General features: G+C 40.1%; 1 protein-coding gene across 15 annotated transcripts in view; it reads right to left on the bottom strand.

Annotated features, from left to right (window-relative positions):
• Nucleotides 1-19,085, bottom strand: part of FOXP1 (forkhead box P1) — a 611,298-nt gene that overhangs the window by 132,948 nt on the left and 459,265 nt on the right. For all 15 annotated transcript variants that reach the window (XR_009690333.1, XM_061128081.1, XM_061128082.1 and 12 more), the window contains one exon: nucleotides 18,768-18,869. Coding sequence is in view for 13 of the 15 variants with exons in the window: in XM_061128081.1 (XP_060984064.1) it covers nucleotides 18,768-18,869 (102 nt within the window). In the remaining 2 variants the exon portion in view is untranslated. The remainder of the gene's footprint in view (nucleotides 1-18,767; nucleotides 18,870-19,085) is intronic.

Here is a 19,085-nt window from a genome sequence, read left to right as displayed (position 1 = left end):
TTTTTCCCAACCATTTAAAAACATAAACAGCTTGTGAGTCCTACAAAAACAAGCTGTGGGATTTGGCCCACTGGTCTATGTTTGCCAACTGCTGCTCTAAAACCTGGGCCCAGCTCAAGTACTTTCTATACAAGTTATAGGTCTAAGAGACACAGAGATATCCTGACACTGATGGGAAAGAACTCTGACAAACTGATAATCAAGAGCTCTGCCGTCCAGCAGCTCCAGGGACCAAGCAGGAGCCCAACCAGGGAAGTGTCAAGTTCAACGGAGGTACCGGTGAATGGTGAAGATGACCATGGTCCTCATTCACCCACCCACCCTTTGAGAACCTCTAGCTGCTGTCACCATCAGCTGAGCAGATAGAGGAAGACTTGGCTGGTCTCACTATCCTTTCCTAAACCAGTTTTCTCGAGACTTCTATTAGTCAAATCCTGATCTACATCAGAGTTTCTGCAAGCCTGTTAATTATGCCTTTGATCTGCAGTTACATTATCTTCAATTAAGCATTAATATATTGTGCATGAACTGACACTGTGACATGCAAAATGTTAAGGTTCCTGGAATACATTTCCTAAGCTCGTATTCTAAACAGAGCTGTGTAGGCAGTGAAATATTTATTTTCGAATTCATCTGTGTACATTTTCAAAATTACTGCCCTTGAAATATTTTTTTGAAATTTCTGACCTGCTGTTCATAAGTCAAAGAATATATATAATCTCTTTTTTTCGTAGAACTCCAATTGATAAATTACATTAAAAAAAAAAAAAAAGGAAAGGAAAAAGTCAGATTGGCTTCATGCTGACAGATGGTGAATATTCAGGCTTCCTACAGCTGGTGTTAAAGAGAAACGGTCCCAAGTGCCCTTAGGACCTCATGGACCATGCAGCTTTAAGACTGTTTTGCCTTCATCAATTAACAGTCTTCAAATTCTCAAACAGTTGCAGAATGAAGAGGCGTCCATGTTAAAAAGTCAAGTCAGACAAGACAAGTGTAATACAGGTGAGGAGGCATAAGACACCCAGTTTATCTTTCTGGCTCCATGTTGGTGGTATGTTTTTTTTTTTCTCCCTTCCTGTATTTTGCAAATGAGCAGAGTAGGTATTTGTTTATAAATCACTGACAGAATAAAGGCCCTGGAGAAACACAGTCTCTACATTTTAAATAACATTCAAGTTCCTGAATGAGATATGCCTTCAACTCCTAGAAACCAGGTGTGACTGAGATGTGGGCCAATTTCAACACTCACCTGAAAGATATCCAAATGACTTTGTTAGGAAATCAAGTTTACTGATCTCGTGAGACTTATAGTATATTTCCTAACTTGGGAAGGCCTGGAAATACCATCAAAATGGGTGCATATCATAAAAAATGTGGTCTACAGGTCCATTCCAAAGCAGAAATGCACAAGTGTATGGAGAAAGAGAGACCAGCTGCATATTTAACCTACACCGCCCCCCACCCCCCCGCCCCGATAGACCCTCAATATGACACCACCTGTATTATCCTTCTTCGTTCTCATTCCCTGGACTTAAGAGGACTCCAAGGTTAATGGGGTGGGTGGTCTACCTAATTCCTACACAGTACATTCTGCCTCTTGTATAGTGCAAGTCATCTAAGGGCAAAACCCAGGGATTCCCTAACATCTTCTGATGGCCACTGCTTGTTCACATTGGTGAGACCAAGTTAGAGAGTTTATCTCAACTACCCTAAAAGGAGGCTAGGAGACAAAAACATGAGGGAAAACTGAATGAAAGAAATGCTGAGATTTCAAGTTGGGAAGGAACTTAGCTGTCACCTTGACAAGCGATCTTTAACTACGGGTATACATAAAAAAGCACTTTTGAAGGCTTTTAAACCCATGCTTCGGCCCCATCCCAAGATTTTTACTCACAGACAGAGTTCAGTAATCTACCTATATTTTAAGAAGCTTTGAGACCTAGATCTTGATGGTGATAAACATTATATTAATTCTGATGTGCCTCCAGGTTTGAGAACCACTGACTAATCTTTTGTAGGTAAGAAGTGGAAACTTACAGAGGTAAGTCACCTTGCCAAAATCAGACACGTTTGGATTTAAAATGCAAACAGTGGAGGAAAACAGCATCAGCCTATGACTGAGTGCTGCAAGAGAGCACTGGGTGGAAGAAGTACCATTATGTTTTGGATTCAAAAAAGGAGCCATTCACATTTGGAAGCATCCTACATCTGTCTCTTTAACTATCTATAAAGTATCTATAGATCTATAAGATATTTTTTGGCAGACAGAAGTAAAGTGCTTTAATGTAATAAAGTCAGATACATTATGCAAATACTCCAGATTGGAGTAAGATGTCTTGAAAGGGTGCTTTCCTCAATTTCACACAAGTACAGTTGGCCCTCATATTTGCAAGTCTTGCATCTTTGGGATTCAACCAACTGTGGATCAAAATATCCATCCACGGTTGGTTGAATCCATGAATGCAGAACCCCAGGATATGGAGGGCTGACCATTTTGAACTTGAGCATCTGAGGTTTTGATATCCTTGGGAACTCCTGGAACCAACCCTCAAAATACCAAGAGATGACTTTGTATCACATGGGTTTAATAAAGCTCTGCCAGCCAAGTCTATTTCCTTGAATCTCAAAAAGTATACCTATGGCTGATTCATGTTGATGTTCAGCAGAAACCAACACAATTCTGTAAAGCATTTACCCTTCAGTTAAAAATAAATAAACATAGTACTAGTTTAGCCATTATACCTACCACAATTCATGGACAGATGTCCAACCAAGAAGATGAAAGGAAATGTGGGTGCTGGGCATCACCCCTGTGCAAATGAGAAAAAGGTACTCTATCTTCCAAGAAAATGTTGTGCTAGTTCCATACCAAGGTGCAAAGCTTGGAATATGGTGACCAGGTTTCAGTCTTCACCAGCCCCCACATTCAGACAACTTTGTCAGTGGACAACCTGCAAGATCATACCCGATCTTTTATTAGAGCAAAAGTCAGCAAACTCCAGCCCAAATCTGGGTGCTGCCTGTGTCTGTACGTAGGAATAAAAGCCTTGAGCTACAACTGTTTTTATGTTTCCAATAGTTGAAAAAAAATGCAAAAGAATATTTTGTGATATTTGAAAATTATATGAAATTTAAACTCTAAAATTCACAAAGGAGTTTTTGCTGAAATAGCGCATTCTCATTATTTATATATACAGTAAGTCCCCTACATATGAACCCTCAAGTTGTGAACTTTCAAAGATACAGCTGTGAGTTTGCATGTCCAGTCACATTAGTTCATGTGTCTGGCACACACGGTCAAGTGAGTGCGTCCTCTACTAGTGACTATGCCTTTGTGCACTTTGCTGGACAGTACTGTATAGACAAAGTAGTGCAGTATCTTAATTTCAAGCCCCAAATTGTTCAGAAGCAAGTGAAAAAGCAGTGGTGATGTAGCTGTTACTATTGTACTTTTCAAGGTACTGTATGGTAGGATTTAAAATGTTTTATTTTTTTGTTTTTATATATTCAGTTCAGTTCAGTCACTCAGTCGTGTCCGACTCTTTGCGACCCCATGAATCACAGCACGTGAGGTCTCCCTGTCCATCACCAATTCCCAGAGTTTACTCAAACTCATGTCCATCGAGTCGGTGATGCCATCCAGCCATCTCATCCTCTGTCGTCCCCTTCTCTTCCTGCCCCCAATCCCTCCCAGCATCAGGGTCTTTTCCAATGAGTCAATTCTTTGCATGAGGTGGCCAAAGTAGTGGAGTTTCAGCTTCAGCATTAGCTTGGTGCAAAAATAATTTCAGTTTTGCATTGTTGAACTTTGCCATTTGACATTGGAATACATTTTTAAATAAATGTTATGTTATACATCATTTTGATGTGCATTCTTACTATATGTTTTTTGCTAATGAATTATTCAGTATTACTTACTGCTTATTTTATACATATTTTAGACCAGGGAAATGATGTTAGACAAAAGGCAAATTCAAGTGATTTTCTTATTCAAGTTCAAAATGGGTCACAGAGTAGCGGAGACAACTTGTAACATCAACAATGCATTTGGCCCAGGAACTGCTAATGAACATACAGTGCAGTGGTGGTTCAAGAAGTTTTGCGAAGGAGACGAGAGCCTTGAAGATGAGGAGCGCAGTGATTGGCCACAGGAAGTTGACAATGACCAAACGAGAGGATCATGGAAGCTGATCCTGTTGCAACTACACCAGAAGTTACTCAAGAACTCAGTGTCAACCGCTCTATAGTCATTTGGCATCTAAAACAAATTGGGGAGGTGAAAAAGCTCGGTAAGTGGGTGCCTCATGAGCTGACCGCAATTCCAAAAAATCACCATTTTGAAGTGTTGCCTTCTTTTATTCTGTGAAACAACAACAAACCGTTTCTCAATCAGATTGTGATGTGCAATGAAAAGTGAACTTTATACAACATCCAGTGACAACCAGCTCAGTGGTTAGACAGAGAAGAGGCTCCAAGGCATTTCCCAAAGCCGAACTTGTGCGCACGTGCGTGTGTACACACACACACACACACACACACACACACACAGGTCATGGCCACTGTTTGGTGGTCTGCTGCTGTTCTGATCTGACTCACTACAGCTTTCTGAATCCCACCAAATCCATTACACCCGAGGAGTATGCTCAGCAAATCAAGAGATGAATTGAAAACTGCAATCCAACTAATGGAAAAAAATTAAATAAAAGAAAAAAAAAAAAGAAAACTGCAATACCTACAATCAGAATTGCTCAACAGAAAGGGCCCAATTCTTTTCCGCAACAAAGCCTAACTGCACGTCACACAACCGGTGTTTCAAAAGTTGAATGCATTCGGCTACAAAGTTTTGCCATAATCATCTGCCATAATGACCTGACCTCTTGCCAGCTGACTACCACTTCTTCAAGCATCTCGACAGCTTTTTGCAGGGAAAATGCTTCCGCAACCAGCAGGATGCAGAAAATGCTTTCCAAGAGTTTGCTGCATCCCAAAGCATGGATTTTTAAGCTACAGGAATAAACTTATTTCTCACTGGAAAAAATTGTGTTGACTTTAATGGTTCTGATTTTGATTAATAAATATGTGTTTGAGCCTAGTTATTGACAATTTAAAATTCAGAGTCTGAAACCGTAATTACTTTTGCACCAACTTAATATTATTTGTGTGAAAAGTAACATAAACCAATTGCTGCGAGGTACTGTATAGCCTATTGTGTTAGTTGAGTACGTAGGCTAACTTTGTTGGACTTATGAATAAATGGGACTTACAATGTGCACTTGGAACAAACTTGTTCACATGTAGGGGATTATTTTCATAGATAATTACACATACTGTGGTGCCTTTGCATGACAAGAGCAGAGTAAACACTGCCACGGAGGAAAAAATGGCCCAAAGAACCAAAAACATTCACCATCTGATCCTATATAGAAGAAATGGCTTACCCCTGGTCTAAAGGAAGAAAAGAGTTAACTATTAGGCCAAGTTCCTTTTGTAGATTTCATGAAAAGTTCCAAGCAAATATGGCAGGTGAAATAGTTTCTATATACCAACGTGAAACTGAGACAACAACGCAGGAAGGTCAACTTCATTACCTAGCCACCTTGACAGCACCTTTAAATGTCATCAATCAGTATGTGCCTTGCATGACTTGCAAGGGTTCATTATAAATTATAGCACACGAGCCCGACACGATCCAGGGACTGTAACAGGACGCTGGTGATGTAATGTGATAAAGGAGATTTCTCTGTACGATGCTGCATGGCACAGAGCTGGAGAATTTCCAAGAACTTCAATTTCCAGAGCGCCACCTTTGACTGTTCAAGGTAATTCCACCCAAGCACCAGGCAACCCTGAAGAAAACTGTATCTTTTCTAGAAATGCCTGTCATTTAGGTGTCATCCCCCAAAATATAAATTTGAAGCTATTTTTTTTCCAATGAGACAGACTAAATCCAGGATGTAGATTTTCCAATTAGACTCTTTTTAAACATCTGTTGGTAGGCTGCATTTAACATTAGTTATTTGAGCAAAGCACAATTTGATTAGACTGTCTGAAACCAAGCCAAAGTCTGCAAAATAATAGCTCAATTAAATTCTGTTTTGCTTTCATTTGTCTTAGATTTTCCTGAGTGTGATACTGTTGCAAATAATCAAGTAAACCAATTCCTTTCAAAATGAGAGATTTAGGTATATTTTCCATCATCCCTCCACGTTTATTACATAATTGATTCCATCTTCGCTATGCTTCATTGAACTTCATCTTGATACCAAATACATGTCTGTGTTTTGCCTTTAGTCTCCTTTAATTTTCTGTACCTAGGAATTAAAGTTCTATGCCATTAATATTATACCTTAAACAGATTAGTAACTGTACAGAGGTGAGCACAGAGCATTAAGGGCAGTCAAACAGCAATGCAGGAGTTTTGTGATTTTCACTCCCTACCTGGCAAGATTCATTTTATCAACCCGATGGAAGATTCAGGCACAACTGACACTAGTTTATTTTAAATGCTGTGTTTATGGTCTTGAAATGTTCCTAGAGGTTTATGAACTTGAGACCAGTCTGCAACCTCCTCAACTAAAGCAGTATCAATTTTCCTTTCTTCCTGGCTTAGATGTTTCACTCATTTATTAACTCATCACTCACCCATCCCCTAACTCATAGGGAAGAAGTATCTATGAATTACCTATTTGGCGCCAGGCAGAGTGCAGAATGCCACAGCTTCACGATACAAGACTAAGCACTACCTCCTTGGCTGTTAGGACAAAAGAGCATGAATTCACATACAATTCTGGGAAAACTAGGGTAAGAGAGAGACCACGATGGGATTTTCAGAACAGCGTGACTCTCACTTATGCCAAAGTGGATGCATTTAGGAAAACAATGCTCCGCCAAGAAATAACGATAACAATGGTAGCAGAGATGATGAGAATAGCTAATATTTGAGTATTTGTTGTGTACTCTGTACTGTTTTAGGCTATTTATAATGTAGTAACTCAACTAATCTTCATAACTCCACAGGTCAGGCATGTGGTCATCCCCATGTTACAGATGGGAAGTCTGCTGTCTTCCCATTGTGTCTGGTTAAGCACAACTGACTACCAGCCAAAGGATAGCCTCTGTTGCACTGCTAAAATGTATATCTGAAAAGGGACTATTTTAACTGAATTAAAATATAATTTGAAGTTTAACAGGTATTCATTTTCCCTTTAAAAGGAGTTTATATAATTATGAGAAAAGCTAACTTTTCTGAGAATTTATTATGTCCCAAGCACTGTGCAAGTACTTCTCGTGCATTAATCATTTAATCTCCACAACTGCCTTCAGGTAGGTGAGGTAATCAGTCACATTCTCTAGATGAGAAAACGGAAATACAGAGAGGTTAAGCTACTTTTCCAAGGTCACACAGCAGTGTGGGTAATGCTAGGGCTTCAACCTGGGAGCCTGACACCGGAGCTCATACTATTAATCATTCTGTGCCTCCTCTCACCATATTCTGAAACACAAATCTCTGTAACTCTCAACCACCCAGCTGAGCTTATATGATGACCCAGTGTTCAAGATCCTGTGTCTTTCAAGACAAATCACAGTTCGTTTTTGACCACAAAGAAGTAGAGGTTCAGGATAAGAACACAGTTTGCGCCAACTCAGATAAGGATATGGGGAAAACACAAAGAGCATGTTTAATTTTAGGTAATATTTCAGTAGTTACCACAGGATCTAGTAGATGTTGCAGAAACAAATAGTCCCAGGTCTTTCTCTACTTTGGTATGTGATCAGCACAGACTATGTGGGTAAGTCAGCCTTGGCAGGTAAAAGGAACACATGGGGGCCCCTATTCCCAACTCCAGTGCCCATGGCAGACAGGTCTAATCAATCACAGTGATCCTACAAAGGCGAATGTGGTTTAAGAATCTTTCAAACAGCATTCTAGGCAGAGCCACTTCAGATCTACATGAAACAAAACCTCTGAGTTCTGTCTATCCTGTGTGGTTTGAACTCTTAATTTTATTTCTAGAATAAATCACAGTTCCATTACACTATCAAATAAAGAACAAACCAGATATAATTTCACCGATGTCTTATTAAAGACAGCTTCATTAGGTTTGATGAAGCAGCTCTTCACCATGTAGACGAGGGAGTAACTGACTGCGGATCCTTCATTGAGAGAAGATGGGAAGCAACCCACTAGGCCACAGCAACAGATGTAAATGAAAAAGAATCATGGGGCGACAGAGAGAGAATTTAGGTATGGGAAAACACAGCATATCAAACAGCTTTTAATTTCCTCCTGAAGAAAGCAGAGACATAATTCTCTTGGACTTGAACACAATTTAGTCACTAGGACCTTCTGCCTAAATGGCAGGGGTTAGAACAAGCCATATTTGGAATCCTGGATTTGGAGGACTTAGAAACACTATCAGATGGACTGTGCTTATGACCATCTCTTAACAGAAGGAACCATGGCTCTGAACTGACCGCCACCTACCCTCTCCAGAAGAGGACTCCAACCTCCTTCTCAGGTCATCTGATTTAATCCCAGACTAGAAAACTAAGAAACCAGAAGAAGGTGAAAGAGTGTAGACTGTGGATGAAATTTAAGAGTGGATCACTGAAAGCTCTTGAAGAACAGAATAACATGGCATTGTGGGAAAGGCTGAAAGGAGCAGGGAGGCTGAGAGATCCTCACGAAGACCAGAAGATGCTCTGAGGGTGTGGAGTAGGATAAATGACTGTTTTTTGCCAAGAACTAATAAGCATATCCTTCCTGAAGGTCTGAACTCTGGAACAAAGTAGCAGCAGGGGAAACACAGAGAAAGGAATGGACACAATATGCCAAGTGGAAGGAAAAATGGCAGCTCTGATAACGTGGTGGGGATGAGGGAAATTATTAGGTTGATGATGACGCATGAGTCTGACTAATAGGGCCTGGCAACAAAAATGATCAGTCGGATTAGAGGTGACTTAAATTGCTGTGAGGGTGAGCTAAGAGAGAGGCATGGACAGGCGGCTAAGAGGGGTAGAAACAGGCGTGGAGTCATGTGTCCAGAGGTACAACAATGAGCAAACGTACAGAGGCACTACTGGAGACCATCCAAGGAACTGACCTTTGGGAAAGGAGTGAACTTGGGTTCCAGAAGAGAAGCGGGGACAAAAAGAGAACGGGCTGGGGACCCGGGGGTGCTGAACTAAAGAGGTTTAGAAGGCAATTTCCAGGAACAAGAGTCAGCCAGAGGACCGCAGGTTACCAAGTCAGACAAGTTGAGGTAAGGATGGAAACACGGCCCCTGCGTTTGAGGACAATCACATTCAAGGAGACGATGGGCCAGAAAAGCCAGATCTGGGGGAGGTTAGGAAGGAAGGTGACTAGGGAGAAAAAAAATAAATAAATAAAGTTGGAAACAGCAGACAGAATATTCAGGTTCTAAAAGCTTGGTAGCAAAAGAAGGCGCTAGAGGAGAACAGCTAGGAAGGACTGAGTCATCCACAGTTTTTGAGTTACCCGTTTAAAAATCCACATTTTACCACGAACACCAATAAATGCTAGGCTCTGTCTGTTTGAATGTTTACCGAATTTCCTCAATGGGATGTAACGTAAAAGGACAAGGGCTGGCAGGCCTTGCCCAATTGTGTCCTGGCAGCTTTAAATTCTACTACTTAAGTAGTTAAAAATCTGTTCTTTTGATGAAGGGGGAAAAGTTATGAATAGAAGTCAGCAGCCCTAGACCCTTTAGAAATGACGAGTATTCAGCCTCTGTAATTTACTGGGCAATAATTTCTAACTCAAACAATTCCAATGGCAAGGCAGCTCAAGTCCACCCAAAGTTCAAAATGGGATATGTTCTCTTTAAAATTTTGAGAGCGACTAAATATGACAACCATCTGATGTATGAAAATTATTCACAACCAAAAACAGACAGTCTGGAAATAGCCAGGATGACTTCATTTAGACAGAATTACCCAAATCTGTTTCTAATATACACAGTACACATAATAAATTTTTACAATATGACAAGGAAAACAAACTTAATAAAAGTTCCCGATCTTTTGTTACACAAGCATGCTATATCCATGCTATGTTTATAATAGTTTGCTCATGATATCACAGCTCAGTAACAAAAGCCCAAGCAATACAAAAACAGTTACTAGGCATGACATCAACTCACAACTACCGTAATTACATCGGTACACAAATTTCCCAAACTGTACATTTTCCAAACTGCTTCTCAATTTCAACGGCTGCCTTTAGACAATTACTTGCAGAGTTGTCTGCAGGCTTTGAGTAATACCCGTCTTTCTTCTCTTTCCCAAGCGTCATTTCCCTTTAGAAAGTGCATATTTCAATTACAAGCACTATTTTTCAAATATGCCCATAAACATATGTCCAAATTAGGAGACGGTGTGGTCTAGTGGTTAGTGACAAGCATCAGCAACTCTGATTCCATTCCATTCACTGTCTCTGCTTGTGAGGCCGAGGCGTTCCTCTAGGGAGAGGAGGGAGAATCGCATGGATAGAAGCAGAATCTGGAGGTAGACTGTTAGAACTAGAATCCCAGCTCTGCCACTGTCTGCCCTGAGCAAGTTCATTTTTCTCTGCCCTACTTTCTTCGTCTGTAAAATGGGAATAATCATAGAATCTACCCTCATCCGGTCATTGTTTAGTAGCTGGCTCCTGGAAAGTACAATCTAAGTTTTGTTTTTTTAAAAAATATTATTACTGCTGTATTTCTGGGACTCAGTTTCCTGTTTGAAAACCTGGCTTCAATTACTCTGAACCACGGTGAATTGCATAATTTTTCTAATGTTAGGGTAACTTTCCTCTAGGTCCTGTTATCTGGATAATGAGGTTCAAGAACCAAAGTTTGAATAAATGAATGAATGAATGAAACCCATAGATTCTGTAATACCCAACAGTTACAGAAGGACAAAATATTATCCTGTAGAAATTGGTTTTCATCCCACCTCTCTAATTGCTTGCTTTCATGTTCCTGTAGCAAATGCTGATAAATACCTCCAACTCAATTGAAATAATAAGCATAGGGGGAAAAAGAGATTGCCTTATGATTTCAGAAGCATATTTCTCTAAGGATCAGACTTTTCTGGCCCATCCCTTGTGCACGACCTCTGTCTCACTGGGTTGCATGGTCAGCTGGCTTTCCTGGCTGGGCAGGGCGCCAGGGGAGCTCGACTACCCCCATTGTCACTTCTGGTCCATGGTGCTTGCACCAAATGCTGTTATTCTAGGCTTCAGGAAATTTTCTAACCACTGGACAGGGTCCAATGCTGTGTGCTAATGAGTTTCAGATTGGAGGACTTCACTGTTCATGTGTCAGAAAAGTGTCATGGTTTCTGGTGAGGTGGGGGCAGGGAAGAACAGACACACACAGAAAAGGAAGAAAAAACAGTAGTTAAAAAACGCTGGCTACTCAAATTGACAGGGAACGTGACCTCTGCACTTCATCAGAAATTCCTGCAGACTTACAAAATAAAGGAGTTTGCTTTTATCACACACTGTGAGGCTCATATGGAAAAATGGAAAACACTACATCACTTGACCTCAGTATGGCCCCTTTCAACCACAGACGAATATTGTGTACAAAATTTCTAAATCAACTTAAGATGTTCCAAAAAAAAAAAAAAAAAGCTTTAATTTTCTGCATTAGACTTGATGATTACTATTTTGGTTCTTGAGATTTTGCTTAGAAGGTTCACACAGGAAAAGGACTCATAATTCCAGGAAGAGAATTTTCTCACTTCGGGAATATTCATGGTCTGGCCTCTGCTGGGTGGGCACATCACGGTCTACACTTCCCTAGACTCCTTGGAAAATAATGAGCCAGCCTCACTTACCCAGGCTTGAAAGTCACCCAAGACTGAATCATGATTATTTGCTTACATTAACAGAACATTAAAACCAATTTTAAACAACTTAAGGAAACTCGAGCCATCTTTGCTTGGTGACTCACTTCTCTGGGAAGTTTTCTTCCCCGCATCATGGCAGCCATCAGGCTTGATATCAAGACTTCTCACCGTCCCATCACAGTCTACCAAAGAAGATGCCCTTCTTAGGAGAGTTTACCTCACAGGCCTTTTCGGTTTTTTTTTAAATGAGATTACATTTCAATTTTTTTTTTTGCCACTGTTAGTACCAGCGACTTTAAAAATCCAATCCTTTCACATCCTCCAACTGTCATCAACATTTTTTTCAGACGATGTCAATAAAATTGATTGCCTGCAGTTCTGAATTCTGCTCTGCACATGGAAACAATATCATTTGTTTTAAAGTATTTTCGATGGGGGCGGAAGGAGAAACAGAACGTCAGCAAGCCTATCCACAACATTGGGGTGGGGCGGGGGGCGGGGGTTGGGGAACAAACAAGAAGTTAAGTAAATGGTCGGCTGGAAACTTTGACAAAAATTCCCGATATACAAACCCTAAACCTTACTGCTGTGCTGACTGATATGTCTTCCTGTCAGATATGAATGATGTTTCTGGAACATTAATATGTTCATTAAATTCTAACTCCCCATACTTAAAATACTCTGTATTTGGCTCAGAGGCATCTTGACAGCTTTGTTGTAATCATATATGTAAGGCCCCAGACGACACAGTTGTTGAGATGCCTCATACCTACAAGCAATCTGTTGCTTTTACAAGTTTAATCTAGGTATTAGGGAGCTGACTGTGGAACCATGTCGACTTGACATCTTCAACTCAGTTGTATATCACAGAAACCACGATGGGTGGTGACAGACTCCCATGATGCTCAGCAATCATCCATACCTCTGACTCCCTAATCTGTAATACTACAAAATACAGCTCGGACTGTTTTTTTTTTTTTTCCTCCCCCCTCCCTCCCTTTTCCCGAAGCACAAGTGGACGACCAGCAAGGGTCCAACAGTGTTATTCCTAATTACCTTTTTTTTTTTTTTCACTCTTGATCCTGTGGCTCTCATAATTAGTTACCTGGGGCTGCAATCCAATTTGAAGTGATGACAAGAAAGTGATCCATGAAAAAGTAATAAGTTAAATCCAATTTCAGCCTTCCTCTAATTAAATGCACATGGAACTAATGACTCCAACCCTAGCATTTCAGTGATAATGGTAATTAGCGAGGTGGGAGTCGCTCTCTTTTTCAACACTAGAGGTGTAAACCACAAGGTAAAATGGTAGGAGCACTCTTAATTACATGTGTCATTTTGTCAGCAATTTACACATTTTTGACCAGTCAAGTATGTTTTTTTTCCCCTATGTTCCTTCCCACCTCCTTGCCCCAACAATGATTATAACATACCATTTCCATGTTCCAGCACATGGAAGCTCTTAGGGCACTTCAGGCTGGAGAATAAGAAATAACTTTTCTTAGCTGTTGTTCACTGCTGTGATATCTACACACGTGTGCATACACGTCCACAGAACGACAATTAGGATAATTATGCAAGTCTTAGTCTCTTAATTGAAATCTACATATTTACAGTGGAAATTAGTTTCTGTTGGTTCAGTTTTATTTTTGCTTACGATATGAAAAATATAATAAATGTGTTTATTGATGGAAAACATAACACTCAGTAGATGCTGAGTAAATATACACTGAAGGAGAAGGAATAATTAACTTCTAGGTAACATACTGGTTGCCTATAGTCTTAAGACACCTGGCTTCTTAGCCTTGCCTTGTAATTGTCTGTGTGCTCTGTAGCAAGTCACTTAGCCTCTCTGAGGTTCCACTTTTTCTCCTCCATAGAATGATTTCATGATACTCCCTACGCTACAAAATAGCTATGGAGCTAGTACATAAATCGTAATTATCTTTGCATATGGAAACATATGCATGTGGTGACAAAGATACACTTACACTTCAAATATTAGCATGACACATTTTAACGCTCAGATACGTGTAAGCAAGTATCATACAGTTAAATGAACAAACTGGGATAGTTTCAAGAGTCAGAGTTATTAATAAATCCACTCAGTCAACAGGCATAAACTAGGGCTGTTCTGGACAGACATAGGGTCACCTTATATACAGCTGAAGTTGAAATAGCAAAAATTAAGGAACCCATTATAACAAAACTCACATGAGGTTTGGGGCCAAGGACAAAACACTATTGTGGAAAAAAAAATTTTTTTCCAGCAAGATAACTGAACCTTGGCAAACAGATGAACTTCTTGAACTTTATGAAATCTTTGTAATGATGCAAAATTCTGTGTGCATGTGCATTTTTCTAGAAAGGGGCCCTGTTTCTATCATATTTTCAAAGGTGTGCATAATCTGAAAGAATCAATAACTTTTAAAAAACACCTCTTCTACTTTATTGTTTCTTATCACAAACTATTTTTGGGGGTTTGAGGATTCTCCAAAGTCATGTGGTAATAACAAAATCTTAAAAGGTACCAAAATTTCAACACTTCCTGTCAATCTCCTGCTAGGGATACCAATTCTAGACAGTGAAAACTCCAGACATTAAAAAAAAAATTTGCCTCCCTCTCCTGAATTACGCACTTTATTAATTCATTGCATAGGCATACTTTTTAAGGGTCAGTATTTCAAAACCACTCCATTTCACTATCTACCACATAAAATCGTAGTTTCCTTTAAAGGTTTCCTCTTACCAATTTATTCCTCAGTGAATAACGTGGAAATGATATGAGGTACTAAGATTATATGTGACATTAATGCCAAGCAAAATGCTGCCTAAAGCACGTTTTATATAACTGCAAATAAAAATGCTAAAAAAACACCTGCTGAATCTTGCATTTTAACCTCCTCCACTTAAAAGCCAGAGTCCTCATTACAATCCTGAGCTTCCAAAGGGATGAAAAAGCTGACCTTCCAGTTGATTCCACCAGCCCTATTTCCAGTGAAAGGCCTGCATATGAGATAAACTTGGAAGAAGGGGATGGGCAATAGAGAAAACTATCAGACGACTGGTTTCAAGTTCAAGATCTTTATACATGGCATGAAACTGTGGTCAGCTCTCCACGGTAAGCAACACACAAGGTTTACTTTCTTTCTTAATGTGAATGTTGCCAGAATACACATGTACTTTTACTTTCTTAGGAGAAAATGTGTCATTTGATTTCCTTCCAGTTTATGTCCTCGTGCCAACAACTAAAATGCTTAAAGAACCTAAATGAATTACTACCCAGAAACGGTGGTCAAAGTTCCAAAATGTGATCAATAAAATTGCTCATCTACTCACAAATTAATCTTCAGCCAGTAAAATTACACATTTTTGAGGTTATGAGCACACCTGCACTGTTAAGCATTTATTTCACTTGTTTTAGCAATCTTCAGAAGTAGATAAATATTTATAAAAGCAAGCCTTCTATTTTTACTCACATACAATTTTCTTCTTGCGGCAAAACCTGGTTAATTCTTTCACAGTTCAAAAGCATCCTGCAGGCAGGGTCTGTCTCCTAGACAGGTCTGCATCTCTGATCACCAGCCCGATGTCCCACAAGTGGTAGCTGTTTCACTAACATTTGCTGAGTTGAATTTAATTAATTCAGATCCTTCTGAGGCTGAATTTATGATGGGGACAATTTCCAATTTTCACTCATACCATTCATAAAAAAATTTGCAAAGCAAATTAATAGACCAAATAAGGAGCTATTTAGGTTCCTAAGTAGAATATTTTTCCAGAACTTCAGAAGCAGTATCTGTACGCGATTCATGTCTTCACGATAAACTACAATGTCACCCAAGAACACGACCAGCTCAGATTTAGTTCAGTATGTGTATCTGCAAAGAGTGTCATGTCTCGCTTATTTACTCTCATTTTGCTGAAATTAGTCCAAATCAATGATGTTTGACTACATTTTGTGATCTCTGTCGAGTAACCACTTATAACCTCCTCTTAACTTTCCATTTTCTTTTGTTTGTATCATCAGCCTGTGAAACTGGAGAGCGCTGCCAAACATAAAGCAGGGAAGTGTGAGATTTGCTTAAAATATGAGTCACAGTATATTTGGGGATTTGGGTTTCTCTCTTTTTTTTCCTCAAGCTATCAGCAGATAAAATCCTTCTTCCCTGTCAAGCCTTCCTCTGTGCGGAAGATCTGAAATTCACTAAAATAGGTCTAGGTAGGAAGGGTAAAGAGATCAGAGAGGCGCACTGTTAAGATCTGCTGCAGGATCTCCCTTTCATGTCAGAGCCACTCTGGCTGAGATGCCCCAGCAAGGACATGGCTCGGCAAGACATATTTGAATATGAAGGTTATTTCTTCCATGAATCACCAAGTCTACATATGTATTTTTACAGCAAGGTAACATGCCATGTGGCCTTGGTTAGTAAAAATTTTTCCTGTTTTGTGGAAGGCCAGGCAATCGAATAAAACTACGTGAATCTGCATGATCCTACCAGGCAGCTGAGGAGACACAGACTATTATGCACAGGTGTGTACACACATACACACACACAGGTCAACCCCTCCCCGCTGAATCAACTCTTAAAATTGGTCTAAATTCTTTGCTTGTCAATTCTTCCACTGAAGGGGCAGGAAAGGACTCAAAACCTTGTCTTTAGCTAATTCAGCACCCAACATGGCCCCCTTGTCCCGCGCTTTTCCTACAGACTGGAGCGCTCAGCAGAATGTGTTAGGCTGGTTTTGATACCGTCCTTTGCCAAGAAAAACAAAGCTCTCTGTGTCACACTCTCCTGGTGGCTAAAAACCTTGCAACAGGCAAGAAGGGGAAAATGTCCTCCAAAGGAAATCCCCTAAAACTTGACTTCATATATTTAGCCCTAAAGGAACTTCATTCACCTTGCCCTTTGCTCATCTAGAAAGGCCTTATGTAATAAAAAAAAAAAAGTAAATAGAAAATAAGCCTGGTCTAAAAAAATACAACTCAACACTGAAGAGCAGTTCATCAGACCATTTTTGTGCGTCCTTTTTAAAATGATCTCCAACCAAAACACTACTATATGTAAAATTTTGTGCCCCCCCCCCCACAATAATATATTGTTATTTTCCCAATGCATTCAAGGTCTGATAAATTCAAGAGGAGTCATAGTATTTTTAAGGCTGTGAGAGCTCTGAGGGGGAGGCAGAAAGAATGGACAGTCATTTGAATCACTGAGTGACAGGCTGGGCGAGCTCCCTGTATACATTAATAAATTAGAATTTTAATTGTGTCTCTGTCTGCAGGAGATGCCCCAGTACTTTAATATGTACCAACAATTGGCTATGTTCTGGAATCTGCAATGTGGCCTCCACTGCTGACCTCTGAAACACAATTCCCAGTCTGACTACGGAAACTGTTCAGTTTGATCCTTTCAACTTATTTGAATCCTGACAAATAAGCTCACAGCTGAAAGGTCAACACAGTCATATTTCATCCTCCAGAGCTGTTCTTAAGACATCGGCACAACAAAGCACTGCTTATAGCACCTGACATGGGGCCTCAGTGGCACTGGACCTCATTAAAAATGTCCCCGGCATTCATACTCGCGAAAAGGCATATGGGTTGGCGGTGGCTCTCCAAACCACTGCTTTTAGAAGTGTTAGGAATCAATGCACACTGTAATTCAACTGTGCCAAGAAAGTGCCTCTACATCATGCTGAATGTGACATGTGACAGTGAAAATTGACAGGCAGATGTAGAAGAACTAGAACATGTGGTACAAGGTCAAGTTTGATCTTTGCAGGATAATTTAGGGACTGGTACACTGGTTCTCTCTGATCTGAAAAAAGTCAACCCAAGCTAGATTCTGGGTTGACCTTGTGGTCATCTTAATCAGAATCAAGTTATACCCACCAGCTCCCACTTGTAAATTCTTTTCCAGAATGTTCAGTGTGGGAAACTCAATATTGCTTCCCATTTTGGGGGCTGCCCACTCTTAACTCTGAAAGTAGTGTTGAGCTGCCTGGTATTTGCAAGTGTCTTCCCTGTCTTGCATGTGAGCACAGATACTCCGAGGTAAGTTTCTCTACTGTCTATGACCATTTTCTGCTTCAAGTCAAAGATTGAAAGAAGATATTTGTGAACTCACTCCTTCCACTCTGCTAACTCCTGTCCTTAAAGCTTCTGAAATGAGAAGCTGCTAGTCTTTACATACAGACTGCTTGCTGATTTTTACTAATAATTTAGAAATGTCTGAGAAACATCCACAGAAGAACAGAGGATGTATTACACTCATTACCAGGTGTATTGAAAATACTCTATCTTCCTCAAGCCAAATAAGTTCTTGACAATATTAACTACTGACCAGCTTTCTCTTATGGGAGGCTGTCCTCTACACTGCAGGAGGGTTAGCAGTACTCTCAGCCTCTCCCTCCTGGGATGCCAGCAGCACCCACTCCCCCTAAGATGTGACAACCGAAAATGTCTCTAGACGCTGCCCACCGTCCTTTGAGGGGTAAAAGCACTCCAGTTGAAAACCACTGCACTGAAGCAACATGTGTGTGTGTCCCAGTTCTAGATAGATCACGAGAGAATGAGTGACATATGTGAGTACTAGGAACTTTTCCCCATTGGTAAGCCACACAGCCTAACAAGCCACCCATGCCAACAACTACTCAGCCATCGATTAAATTGTCTCATTAGATTTTTTACTCCCAACAACAAAACTGTTGGTCGAACAGACATTTTTCTTTCCAAAGTGTTATGCTCTACTGTTTAACAAACACACAAAAAAACACACTTTTCCTTTGCAGAAGATTTCCTTACATGATTTGAAATTCTCAACACAATACACTTCTGAATGGTTTATCAGCTATCCCAAAGTGTATAACATCAACTTAAAAAAAAAATAAGACTTGTTACTTACCTGAAGGGCTGGCTGCTTGTCATTCCTCTTGGGAGACTTTAACCCACTAACTTGCTGCTGCTGTTGCTGATGGAGAAGAAGCTGTCTTGCCACTTGAAGTGCCTGGAAGGAAAAATAAAAGGAAAACATTCATGTTACTACACAGGTTCAGGGTCTCCTTCACAAAAAAGGATTCCAGGAAGGACACATGAGGATGAGATCTTGACTTTTCCATTTCCGGGCAAATAAAACAGCAAATCAAACGTCCCATCAGTCTAAGTTGCAAAACTTTCCAGAATTTGGATACATTTTCTTGGAGTTTGCCAATTTCATCCACAA

Source organism: Dama dama, chromosome 24, assembly GCF_033118175.1.
Source record: "Dama dama isolate Ldn47 chromosome 24, ASM3311817v1, whole genome shotgun sequence".
In the NCBI taxonomy this organism is placed as follows: domain Eukaryota; kingdom Metazoa; phylum Chordata; class Mammalia; order Artiodactyla; family Cervidae; genus Dama; species Dama dama.
This window is presented reverse-complemented; position numbering and strand designations above follow the sequence as displayed.